This window comes from Eulemur rufifrons, chromosome 7, assembly GCF_041146395.1.
Source record: "Eulemur rufifrons isolate Redbay chromosome 7, OSU_ERuf_1, whole genome shotgun sequence".
NCBI lineage: Eukaryota > Metazoa > Chordata > Mammalia > Primates > Lemuridae > Eulemur > Eulemur rufifrons.
In genome coordinates this window covers 153979867-153992106 of record NC_090989.1, presented here as the reverse complement: position 1 = coordinate 153992106, position 12240 = coordinate 153979867, and the positions used below count along the sequence as shown (strand labels likewise).

The 12240-nt window shown below is 57.3% G+C and overlaps 2 protein-coding genes across 4 annotated transcripts; one reads left to right on the top strand and one right to left on the bottom strand.

The window, feature by feature from the left end:
- Positions 1-2368: 2368 nt before the first annotated feature.
- DALRD3 (DALR anticodon binding domain containing 3) lies at positions 2369-5494 on the top strand. Of its 3 annotated transcripts, XM_069475649.1 has the most exons (12): positions 2370-2561; positions 2639-2934; positions 3080-3348; positions 3442-3521; positions 3603-3716; positions 4116-4189; positions 4293-4354; positions 4464-4546; positions 4640-4822; positions 4896-5009; positions 5212-5280; positions 5375-5494. In XM_069475649.1, exons 1-12 carry the CDS (start codon positions 2397-2399, stop codon positions 5492-5494), a joined length of 1629 nt encoding a protein of 542 aa, XP_069331750.1. In that variant the 5' UTR covers positions 2370-2396. The 3 variants fall into 3 exon arrangements, with proteins under 3 accessions (XP_069331752.1, XP_069331750.1, XP_069331751.1); XM_069475651.1 differs by lacking the exon at positions 5375-5494 and having other exon boundaries at positions 2369-2561; positions 4922-5009; positions 5212-5276; XM_069475650.1 differs by lacking the exon at positions 5212-5280.
- A 307-nt stretch (positions 5495-5801) lies between these two features.
- On the bottom strand, positions 5802-12197 carry WDR6 (WD repeat domain 6). Its single transcript, XM_069475648.1, has 6 exons — positions 12034-12197; positions 6970-9445; positions 6796-6879; positions 6577-6693; positions 6366-6484; positions 5802-6266 (listed from the first exon to the last, which is right to left on the bottom strand). The coding sequence occupies exons 1-6, from the start codon at positions 12131-12133 to the stop codon at positions 5803-5805; spliced, it is 3360 nt and encodes a 1119-aa protein (XP_069331749.1). The 5' UTR covers positions 12134-12197; the 3' UTR covers position 5802.
- Positions 12198-12240: the final 43 nt, after the last annotated feature.

Genomic DNA, 12240 nt, shown 5'->3' with positions numbered 1-12240 from the left:
GCGCGAGGAGGCGTGGCCATGTGGTTTCGCCTTAAAATGGCTCCAAATCTGCGGGAAGCCAGAGCAAGCGGAAGGGCACGCGGTTGTAGGGCTGATGTGGCTGTTCGGGTGGGATCAACAGGGCCGAACCGGACCAGACTTGAACTCGGCGGCGCCTGAAGCATCACCTTGTCCTCGGTCACTCTGCTCGCGTCCCGAGAGTCCCCCATCCCCCGTCTTGAGCCAAGTCAAGGGCCTACTAGCGCAAGAGTCGCTGGCGCCCGCGCTGGGTTTGGGTATCTCGGCACGCCGGCTCTGTTGTGGCCTCAGGGGAACATTGTCGTGTTCGCTACCCGGGCGAGTGGGAGGGGCGAGTGGGAGGCTTGGCACAGTCGGGGCCTGGCGGTGGATCTGCTAGGACTGGTCGCAGTGGGCTTCTGTGGGTCCCGCCGCTGCTGTGTGGGCCCGTTCGTCCCCTGGCGCTCCGGGCTGGCAGCGTCACCGGACAAAGGGCCCCGGGCGCGGGGGTGTCCCCGAGGCGGACGCGTGGGTTTACTTCCTCTCTGGCCCGAAGCCCGTCCCGCCACCGCTACCGTCACCGCACCAGTGGTCCCAGCTGCGTAGGACCGGCAGAGCTAATCCTACCCCGCGGATCTAATCCGGATCGGGAACTGGTCCCAGGGGAGGCCCCCATCTCCCCTCCTATTGTTCTGGGGCCCAGGTGAGCGCCTTGTTCCCACTAGACTCGGTTTCACCGCCTACTCCCGGATCCGCCTCCTGGGACTGGGAATGGGCGGGTTCTGGTCTGGCTTCAGGGCAAGTAACCTGGGGGCAGGAGCCCCCCTCCAACGGCTGGACAGCGGGCAACGGAATCCCAAAAGCAGCTGTTGTCTCCAGAGCATTCCAGCTGCGCTTGGATTTCGTTCCCTGCTCTCCTGCCTGAGCAGCGCCCTGGCCCAGATGGGGTGGCCCCAGACCCTCAGACATACTTTACTGGGCCGATCTGGTCTCAGTTCCTCCTTCAGGTGCGCCCTCAGGCTGGAGGTGGTGGGTGTAGATGTCGGAGAGCCGGGGCTGGTGGCCATCTCTGGCACCACCAGGGAGCATTGGCGAGGGAGGGTGGACTCAGGGCCTCTGGGTAGAGCTGCTAGGATGGTGAGTCCCACAGGGCCGGCCCAGCCCACAGCTCGCTAAAGATAGCCTTGCACTTCCTGGGGAAAAACCACCCCAACGGTCTTTGTGGACGAGAGTAGCTGAAGTCCCCAGCTTGGCCGCGGGGCCCTGCTAGCAGCTGTCTCCGGGTCATGAGCCTACAGCATGGAAAGCGCTTTGGAATGACACGATCACTCCCGTTGAGTGGGCACCCAAGGAGCCATCGGGAATGTCGTGTCCGCCCAGTGCTCTTTCGGAGCCTCCCAGCAGGGCCTCACAGCCCTGGCCCAGAAAGGGACCTTGCCAAGCTTTTCCTGTTCTTATGTTTCTCTCCTTTCCAGAACTCTGGGCACAGAGATCATGGGGTTTCTCAGTTCTCTGTACTTAGTCGGGTTCAATCGCTATTAAAAGGAGATCGAGGGTGGGGGAGGGAGTGTGGAAGTGAAAACATTTGGGGGACCCCTCGTGAGAGAGAGGAAAAGTGCTTTCCCGCTGTTAGAGGAGCAGGATGTTTCAACTGAGGTCTATTTAGCCTCTTCTCATGGTCAAATTGTTTAGTTGGCCCTTAATAGCCTAAAACAGGAAGCTTGAGGATTGCTGTTGAAGTACACCAGGTTAAAGGAGACAAAAGCTGGTAATTCTGGTAAACCGTCACCGTGGCTCTAATTCCCCAGGTATCAAGAGAAGAAAACCGGCAATTGTATCAGTGCGCATTTATTGGGAATAAAGACCACCCATATCTCAAAGGAGTAAATGCTTGCAAATAATCTGAAACCGCGGAACACAAATTCTTTGAAAAATGAGATTTTTAAAGTAGGTCATGAAAGTGGCCTTAATGTTACTGCCTTATTCTTAGTGACAACTCATTTCGAAATTTGATGTTTTAATCATATGTAAAATGGGGAAAATGAAACGTTATTACACAAACACAAAGATGTGAGACTTCGGTGAGAAGAGAAGGTGCCCTAAGCCGCTACCCAGTCGCAAGGATCTTTTTCTTAGTTGTTAATGCGGGACTGTAGCGAAAGAGCCCTAGGCCCGGGGAGGATCTCGAGATTTCGGGTCCGGGGCCCGGCAATGCAGGTGGGCCGTGCAGAGGTAGCACTGGGACCGCTAGGTCGAAAGCGGTAGACGTGACTCCCTCCGCCGCACCTGTCCGCTTTACGGGTGGCCGCTGCTGCATCCCCGCCCTCGCCAGTGGGGCTTTCCGGAAGTTCCACCTTCCGAAAATTTACTTCCGGTTCCCCTCACTCCTTCCGGTCGCCATGGCGACGGGGCGCCTTGGGGTCGGGGAGACTCTGGGGGCTCTCAACGCTGCCCTGGGACCTGGCGGCCCTGTGTGGCTCAAGGAGACGCGCGCCCGCCACCTCCGTGCCCGAGACTTCCTGGCGCCGCGAGGCGCACTGCGGGCGCGCTTCGAGGACGGGCAGGTGGGCGCGGGCCGGGACGTGCGGCCCAGGGTGGCAGCGAGCGCTGCGGCCCGCTCACACCGCCCGTCCACCCACAGGTGCCCGAGCATGTGTTCCGTGCCGTCGCCTGCCTGCAGGGCCCCGGTGTGGCCCCAGTGCTGCGCTGCGTGCCGACCCCCGCGGGTCTGTCGCTGCAGCTGCACCGTCCAGCCGTATTCGAGCGCGTCCTCCGCGCGGTGGCTGCCTATGCCGCGCCCGCTACGCCTGCCTCCCTGGGCCCGCGCGTCTTACTGCACTGTCCCGCGCTGCGTGGCTCCCCTTGTGCACTCCGCCTGAGCCAGCTGCGTGCCGTGCTCGTGGCCGATCACCTAGCGCGAGCTCTTCGTGCTCACGGGTGAGCGGGGCCAAAATGGAGAAGGTGGGACGGGCCATTGGGGGCCTAGAGAACGGCGCCGCCCTTGGGGACAGCCGCTGGGGGTGGAAAGTCTTGGCGAGTCGGATCAGGTGCGCAGGCTAAGGCGGTCGCCCTCCGTTCGCAGGGTGTGCGTGCGCCTAGTGCCTGCTGTGCGGGATCTGCACATGCTGACCTTCCTGCAGCAACTGCGGGTGGACTGGCAGGTGGACTGGTCCCCTGCCTCGGAGAAAGCCTCAACCGAAACCCTCAGGAGCCGCGCACTTGCAGAGCTTACCTCTGCTCATGACCGGGAGACACTGCCCCCCGGCGTCCTGGGCAGATTGTGCTTGAAGGAGCTGGTAGAAGAACAGGGCCTGGCAGCTGGCTATGATCGCAACCTGGACAACTGTCTGGGTAGGAACTGGAGCCTAACAGGGCCAGAAAAGAGGGGGGAGACTTCTGCAATCCTGGCCAGCCAGCCTCAGCACCTGTATGTTCTCTTTGCAGTGACTGAGGATCTGCTCTCTGTGCTGGCCGAGCTACAGGAGGCTCTGCGGTATTGGCCGGAGGACAGCTACCCAGGCCTGGTTAGTAATTCCCAGCCCTGTAGGCTTCTAGCAAACCAAATATCCTGCATCTCCGTAGTGACTGTCTTCCTTCCTTATAAGGCTGGGGCCGACAGCTGCACAGTCCTACACGTGGTGAGCTGTGAGGAAGAGTTCCAGCAACAAAAGTTGGACCTGCTTTGGTGGAAGTTGGATGACCAGGCTCCACTCAGACAGGTAGGTTAGTGATGGTGGAGCTCCCCACTACCTCACCTCCCACCCTCAGAGGGCCCTTGAAAACCTACCAAGTGGCCTGTTATCTGACAGATCCAGAAATTGACACTTGACCTTGGGGGAGATGGTGAACTTGTTGAGAGGGTATGTGCAGCAGGTGCAAGGGTCTGGAGAAGGTGGAGTCTGAAAACATCCCAAGAACATTGAAGAATAGAATAGGTTGATCCTGGACTGTGTCCTAAGGGGCTGGGCTTGAGAGGGAGGCACCAAGTCTGGTGGTTATAGGTTGAGGGAGTCTGGGTGGACTGGGTGGAGTAGAGGCACCAGATTTGGGTTTCTTTGAAGGACTTATTGCTGGAGAGTAGCGCCAGCTGGGCTGAACCTCTGCCATCTTCCTGACAGAAGCACCTGGTCTGTGGCCCAGTGAAAGTAGCTGGTGCACCCGGCACTCTGATGACTGCCCCTGAATACTACAAGTGAGTTGAGGCTAGAAGGAAGGCCAACCTGAGCCAGGGTAGTCGAGGTGGGGCAACTCTTTGCTGGGACCCTGCCCACTGGCTCTCTCTCTCTTCAAAACAGATTCCGGCATGCCCAGGTGTGCAAGGCCTCAGCTCTCAAACACAGTGAAGATCTGGCACAAGGTGCGCCTAGAAGGCCCTGGCTGTGCTCTGCAGTGGGGGAAGGTCATTTGCACCCCTACCCCTTGTTCCTTCCCTGCAGAGACTAACCAACCAACTTGTACTCCCTCAGACCCAGCCTGGATAGAGATCTTTGGAATTCTCTCTGTGGCCACCATCAAGTTTGAGATGCTAAGCACAACCCCACAGAATCAGGTGAGCCTGGGAGTCAGTCTCACAGGGCCAGGGCTGGGGGGACAGGGTATGGTGGCTGCCCCCCTTTTCTGCAGCTGTGCTCCCATTTCCCAGCTCCTCCTGGCCCTATCTGACAGCAGCATCTCCACAAAGGGCACAAAGAGTGGCACCTTTGTCATGTACAATTGTGCCCGTCTTGCCACACTCTTTGAGAGTTACAAGCTCAGTATGGAACAAGGTCTGTACCCCACTTTTCCACCTGTGAGCAGTCTGGACTTCTCACTGCTACACGATGAGGTAAGTGTCCCCTCCAGTACGTAGCACAAGCAGGAGACTTGGACTTTCCTTGCAGCACCCTTCTCCCCCACAGGGTGAGTGGCTGCTGCTCTTCAACAGTGTCCTCCCCTTCCCGGACCTGCTGAGCCAGACAGCAGTCCTGGACTGCACAGCCCCAGGGCTGCACATTGCTGCACGCACAGAGATGGTGAGGCACAGAAAACAAGGCCAGGCACTGCACAATCTATTCTTTATTCTGGGCTAGGGTGCTCACTTCAGCAGCACATACACTAACACTGGAACGATACAGAGAAAATTAGCATAACCCCAGATGTATTAAAAAAAAAAAAAATTCTGGGCTGGGGCATAAGAGCAAAGAGACAGGCCAGTGACTCAGTCTCTGTCTCTAGATGTGCAAGTTCCTGGTACAGCTCAGCATGGATTTCAGCTCATACTATAACCGGGTACACGTCCTAGGGGTAAGCACACAGCACAGAGGGTGGGAGGTGCAAAGGGGTGCAGGGTAAAGGCAAGAAAGCAGAGGATGAGACCAGCAGGCCCCTTCTCCTTCAGGAACCTCGACCACACCTCTTTGGTCAGATGTTCGCCCGCCTGCAGCTTCTGAGGGCCGTGCGTGAGGTGCTCCACACTGGCCTGGCTATGCTGGGTCTCCCTCCACTGAGCCACATTTAAGGCCATAAGGCCCAGATATATGGGAATGTTCACAAAGTCATCAACTGGAAAAAACGCAAAACCTCACACATGATGTTAGGAGCCTGGAGCCAAAATAAATTGTTTTGTTGTACAAAGTTTTGTCCTGTTGTGGGGAGCAGGGCATAGTCTGAGCAGCACTCTACTCACCTCTAGCTCCTGCTCTGAAGTTGGGAACCCGCGGCTGCCGCCTCCCCTCAGGGCATGCTGGGCATGGGCAGACAGTCAACCTCTGCTGCACTGTCTGTGAGCAGGCCCCATACCCAGCACCCTGGCCACCGAGGGATACCTCAGTCATACCAGTTGTAAACCTCAAGCCCCTGACCCCCAAGAGCACAGCGGTGGCCAAACTCGGGACTCACAGGCCAGCAGTCCATGTCTGCCACATCTGGCACATGATACACAGTGCTGTTCATGAAGGTGGGCTCACCATGCCCTAGACGCCAAAAGGTCAGCCGTTGGTCAATGGAGGCTGAGACCATAAGGCTTGGGCTTAGGATCTTGAGGCCTGTCACATGGGCAGCATGTGCACAGGGGACAGAGTATTCCTCTAGCACACGCAACTGCGGTACCAACTCAGCCTCCCCCACAGCCTCTTCCAGCTCTGGCATCTCCACTGCAAGCACAAAGACATGGAGGGAGCCATCTTCACTGCCGCTGGCCACAAGATGGTGGCCCTCACGTGTGGGCAAGGTGTGCAGGCTGTTGACACCACAGCTGTGGGCCTGGAGAGTCAGAGATGGGGAGCCCAGCCCTGGAGGAAGAGGATGGTTGTCAGGGCCCTGCTTGCCACACCTGAGAAGGCAAAGGGAGAGGTGGGGTGGGGCAGTCAGGTTGCACACTAGCTACTCACTATAGGGAAGCCCAGGGTCTACTGGAGGCTCAAGGGCAGAGGAGCCACGGTCTAGCACAGTGGTGAGATCCCAGAAGGCCAGGTTGCCGTCAGTAGCTGCACTGCACAGGAGCAGCCTCCTAGGAGCCAGGAAAGGACAGCCAGGTCAGTGAGAGGGATGGAAGGCAACAGGAACCCAACCCATGAAGGATCATTGTCCAGCCCCTCTCACCGCCGCTGGTTGGGTGCCTCATGTGTAAAGCAGTGGACCTTGAGGACACACCGCTTATGGTGGAAGGTTTCAGCGAAGAGCTGCAGAAGCTGCCCAGAGTCCTGCAAGAGAAAAAGCCTGGGGGAGGGGGAGGGGGACAGAGAAAGGTCCCAGCTTAGAACCAATCCTGGACAACCTCATATCCTTTGTCTCCCCACCCCATGGGTCCTTTGCTCTCACCTCACTGCGCCATCACTACAAGCTGCAGCCACAAGGGGGCCAAGGCCAGGCCGGTCAAATTCACACACTGCAAGGGACATGTATCTGCAAAGACAATACACAGCCCTCAGGTGAAGCCTGTAAACTTGGCCTGTGTAATCCCACCCCATGCCCCTGCCTTGCAGTGTACATTACCTGGTTTCTGGGTCCACCTTGATCATCCGATGCCGATTGCGCTGCCGGTGCCAGTACTCATCTAGCCGGTGGGACGAAAGGTGCATGACATGGCAGGCAAGGCGGCTTGGGGTGCTGGGATCCAGAGTGACCATGACGCTGAAGCAGTGTATCTCAGCCCGCCCCCCAGCAGACACCACATGGGCAGTAAGGCCTGGCCGAGGATCCTGAGGGCCACCTGGGCTGCCGATGCCCCACACAGCCACAGCACGCACCGAAGAGATATGGTTACAAACAGCTGTGAGTGCATGGGCTGAGCCTGTAGTTGTGGGAAGTGCCAGGACACAGACAGTAGTGTCCTCGCTGCAGGTGATCACAATGTCAATCAGGCCGGGCCCCTCACTGCCAGGCTCCAGGTAGTCAGGCTCCATGAAGCTAGGTACCCCAAATTCAGGCCCCAGGGTGATGGTGCCAACACGCTTTACACAAGTGATCTCACGGCCATGCAGACCCTCCCGGAGAATCACATGTGGCCGGGTGCAGCCACCTAGAGCCCGGTACAGCATGACATCCCCATCCTTGAGGTACGCGAAGGCCATAGCTGCCTCAGTATCTGAGAAGGCCCAGGAGCGGTGCCCGCCACCACAGTTGATAATGTGCAGCTTCTCATGCGACCGGGGGCTCCACACCACAAACTCATTGGCGTGGAAACCCAGGATGACCATGTCCCCATCAGGCACCATACGGAGCCCAGCCACCCAGTTCATGCCTCGACAGGACTTCTGCCTTAGGACTGGATGGAGCTGGCCACCTCGCACAAAGAGCTGGTAGTAGGTGCCATCACGCCCGGTGGTATACACGTAGCCACCATGACAGGTGACTGAGGTCACACCCTGCTTCCCATGCAGAGAAGGAAGGGTAGACACAGGGCCCCAGCCCGCCAAAGCATTCCCACCACTGCTACTACCTGCTCCAGGTGCCCCAGTACCAGCCCCAGCCTTGCCTTCCTCTCCAGGGTCCTTGAGCAGACCTGGTCTGGAGGGGAACAGCAGCACAGAGCCCCGGCGGTCCCCACACACCAGGAAGTCACCCGGGGGCAGGAAGGCACTGCACGTGTGCCATCTCTGCTTACTTGGGGGCAGCAGGTACCGGCAACGTTCCTTGACAAAGATAGCTTTGCCAGAAGGCGCAGCTGAGATCTCCAGGCAAGCCACTACCCCACCAGGGCCCGATGCCAGCAACAGGAGCTCCTCGTAGCCACGCAGGGCCCAGCTCAGACTATGCACTTTCCCAGGGAACAGGGTCTGATCTACAGCAGCAGTTGGAGTGTTGATGGGGACAACCTTGACACAACCCTCCCCATTGGCCATGGCACATAGCCCGAAGCCCTCAGGACCAGGAGCTGCCTCCAGCAGGCAGTAGGACTGGAAATGCTTATCCTCTAGTAGCTGCTCCCAGCACTTGACCTCGAGGTCATAGAGGTACAGAGCCCCTGTATCAGTCACTGCCAGCAGTCGCCAAGAGCCAGCCAGTGTTACAGCCTTCAGGGTACCTGGCCTACTACGGGACTTGAAGCAGAGAGCTGAGACCCCCAAGCCCGGGTAGCCACGTCCTACCAGGTGCCACAGCCGAATGCCTGAGTCATCACCCCCGGTGATCACCCAGGCCTGCCTCTCATGGGCAGCGATGGCCCGGATCCCACGGCCCTGATGGCCCCGAAAGGCCTGGAGGATCTCACCTTCATGGCTCCACACCAAGCAGACACAGTCCTCTCCTGCACTGATAAGGTAATTCTCTAGGAGCTTGACCTGCCACACACGGGAACTGTGCCCAAAGCAGTGCCCAATATTCTGCACCCGACCCCCAGGAACCCGCAGGTCGCCCACCTTCCAGATACGGACACTTCGGTCTTCTGAAGCTGTAGCCAGCAAGCCCTTGCTTTCCAGGTAGGACATGCTGAAGATGACACCCACATGCCCACTGACCTGCCGGTCAGGTGCCACGGGTTTGTTGTCTGCTAAGGCAGCTGCTGGATACCAGACCAGAAGCTGGTTGGAAACAGCACCTGCCACTATGGTCAGCTCCTTCCAGGTGTCTCCAATCAGACAGGCTGAGGAGAGGGTGCACCTGTCCGTGCAGGGCACCTCCTGCAGGAGGCACCCTACCACTGGGTCATATAACACCACTGAGTTATGGCCCAGGGCCAAGGCCACATTCCCTTCTAGCCAGCGTGCATCCCAGATCCAGTCAGACATGTTCCACAGGCCAGAGCGCCAAAGCTCCCGGAAGTGGCCCTGTCCCCAATTAACTTTCACAATTCGGAGTCCCTTGCTCCCAAACACAGCCACCATGGCCTCTGTGTCAAGGTCTCCATTAGGCTCTGGCCGCACCCGGAACCCATGGATAAGATAGTGGCCAAGCAGGCTCTGCACTCGCTTCATCATCCGAAGATGTCCACCAAAGTCCAAGCTGTACACCAGGACATCGGGCCCCTCACCTAGGCAGAAGCAAAGAGTCATATCAGAACCATGCACCTAACTCTGATGACTCTCGGGGAAGAGATGGGGGGAAGGGAGCATGTAGCATATAGATGCATAAGGACACACAATCCTGCGGCTTTAACCTTGGAAAATCCTCGGTCTCAGTTTCAGCTGGACTTTCAGTACTAACTTTCTGCTCCCAGAAGTCACTCTTGACATTCAGTTCAACCACGAATTTCTCAAACTCACAGCCTTCTCCTCACTCCGCCTCACTCTTCAGACAGGTTAGTCCCCACATTCTCAGATATTTCTACATGCATCCTTCCTGATCCCCCTCTTCCAGGGCAGAGGCTGTCCCTGCTAAAGCAACCTTTTCATCCTTGGAGCCACTGGAGCCACTGCAGCCCCCTTCTGATTTCCAAGAGCTTCTATCTAAGGAGATGTGAGCATATTCGGTATCAATGAGAACTTGGAGAAGCCCCCACTTTGGCGAAAGAGGTTGGGCTTGGATCCTGGCCCCGCCACTGGTCAGCTATGTCAGCCCTATTCTGTGTATGAAGCCCCAGCATAGCAGCAACACAAAAAGCCTCAGAAGGAGCAAATGAGATATAGTCATTGAGAGCCTTGACAAGGTCTGACACACAGCAGAAACAAAAAGAAACCTCTTTTCTTGCCTCTGTAATATACATTCTCTTTGTTTTCCTCCTTTCCTTTCCTAAAACTCCCCTAATTGGTGCTTCCAGAGAATTTCAGCACCTCTATCTACACAAGTCACATGCTTTCTGGGCAGCCTCATATATCCCAACTATGTGTGTGCACACACCCAGGTCTCTCCAGAACTGGACCCTCAGCTGCCTCCTGGCTGTCCTGCAGGCATCTTCCACTCTACTAACTCATCCCCCAAATTCTCTCAATGTTCCTAATCCCAACAATCGTTACTACCTTCTGCCCATTCCCCGGCCCAAAACCAGGAAACCCACAGACTACTACTCTCTTAATTTCCCACATCTTACCTATTTCTAAGTTCTGTGGATTTCATTTGCCAAAGAGTCTGCAAATCCTCCCCACCACAGTGACCTTAGTCCAGGTCATCACCTCTTACCTAAGATGACAGCCACAGCCACTCACACCACCCCCAGACTCAGTCTCAATCTTTTGACATTCAATAAACATTTATTGAGCATTACAAACCAATGACCTGGGTGTAACAGGAAATGAAGGACTCAAGAATGGGGTAGAGAGGATGCTACTGAGGGGATCAGGGAGACACTGTAGCATGGACTGGAATGATGGCAATAAAAGCAGACAAACAGATGCCACATATATGAAATCAAAGTCATTCTAGCACTCTGGGAGGCTGAGCTGGGAGGATCACTTGAGCTCAGGAGTTCAAGACCAGCCTGAGCAAGAGTGAGACCCCCATCTCTACTAAAAATAGAAAAAACTAGCCAGGCATGGTGGCTCACACCTGTAGTCCCAGCTGTTCAGGAGACTGAGGCAGGAGGATGGCTTGAACCCAGGAGTTTGAGGTTGCTGTGAGCTAGGCTGACACCACAACACTCAGGGCAGAGAGAGACTGTTTCATTCATTCATTCATAAGTAAATAAATAAAATAAAACAAAATAAAATAAAAACAAAGTCAACCAGACTTGGGAGTGAGGCAGATTCTTCGGCTTGAGGCTTGGGCACCTGAGTGGCTGCTGTTACCTCTGCAGAAGGCCATCCCCCCGCCCCGCAATACACACACACACACACACACACACACACACACACAGGACTGGGAGTAGTTCACTCAAAGCCTGACAGCCTGCCTCAGGACCCTTATAAAACTCAGCAGCACCATCATCAGTCACTAGGACTCACACCTGACTTTATGTCAGGTCTTACTGCTCCCTAGGACTCTGACACCTCAGGTCCTAGGCCTTTGCATCCAACCACTGAGGCCTGTGCTTTCTTTCTCGGAGGAACCTCCACACGCGATTCCATGGGCCCCAACCATGTCAGGAAGGGCCTCAGCCCCCGCTTCCCCGGGCACTGGCCTACTCAGAATGGGCTCATTCGCAATTTTCTGCCACCTCACCCACCTCAGGGAAACCTACCTTAGGAAGAGCCTAAACCTGCCCCCAGAGGCCACACTCTTGCCCTCTCCCGGCCCCGCCTTCCCCAAAGAAGCCACACCCGCGACCTCCTGGCTCCACCCCCGTGAGGGGGCCACGTTCCCTATCTTCCCCGCTCTGCCAGGCCTCCTCGGGAGAGGTCAAGGCCCCGCCCATCTCATCCAAGGGGACACACACTCCTCTCGCTCCCCTGCCCCCCCCACCCCGAACGACCGCGTTCCCCTGCACCTTCCCACGCCTCCGCCCACCCTTTCCACACTGGCTGCAGTTTATAGAGGGCCGCGGCAGTCACATCAGCTTTTTATCTCGGGCCCTACCCTCCTCGGGTTGGCCCTAGTCCCCGCCACCTCCTTAGCTCCCTTCCCACTTTCGATCGGGCTTCATCTTGCCGCCCATCCTCCTACTCCGGGCATCCCTTTGTTCCTGTGGCCCCGCCCCAGGCGGGCGCTCTTTCTTTGCCCGCTAGCGCGCCCAGAGCCAAGCCTCACCCGCCAACAGCCGGTCCCCCACACACTCCAGGCCCGTGACCGGGAGGAGCATGAGCTCCGAGGTTGCCCGCGGCCAAACGTAGTCCTCCAGAGCGTCCATGACGGTCCCCGAGGCGCTGCGGCGGCTGCAGCCAAAAAGGGAGTTCAGCTCTCGCGAGAACGAGCCTTCCCCGCGCGCCGCGCTGCCGAGCAACTGCGCCTTAGCTA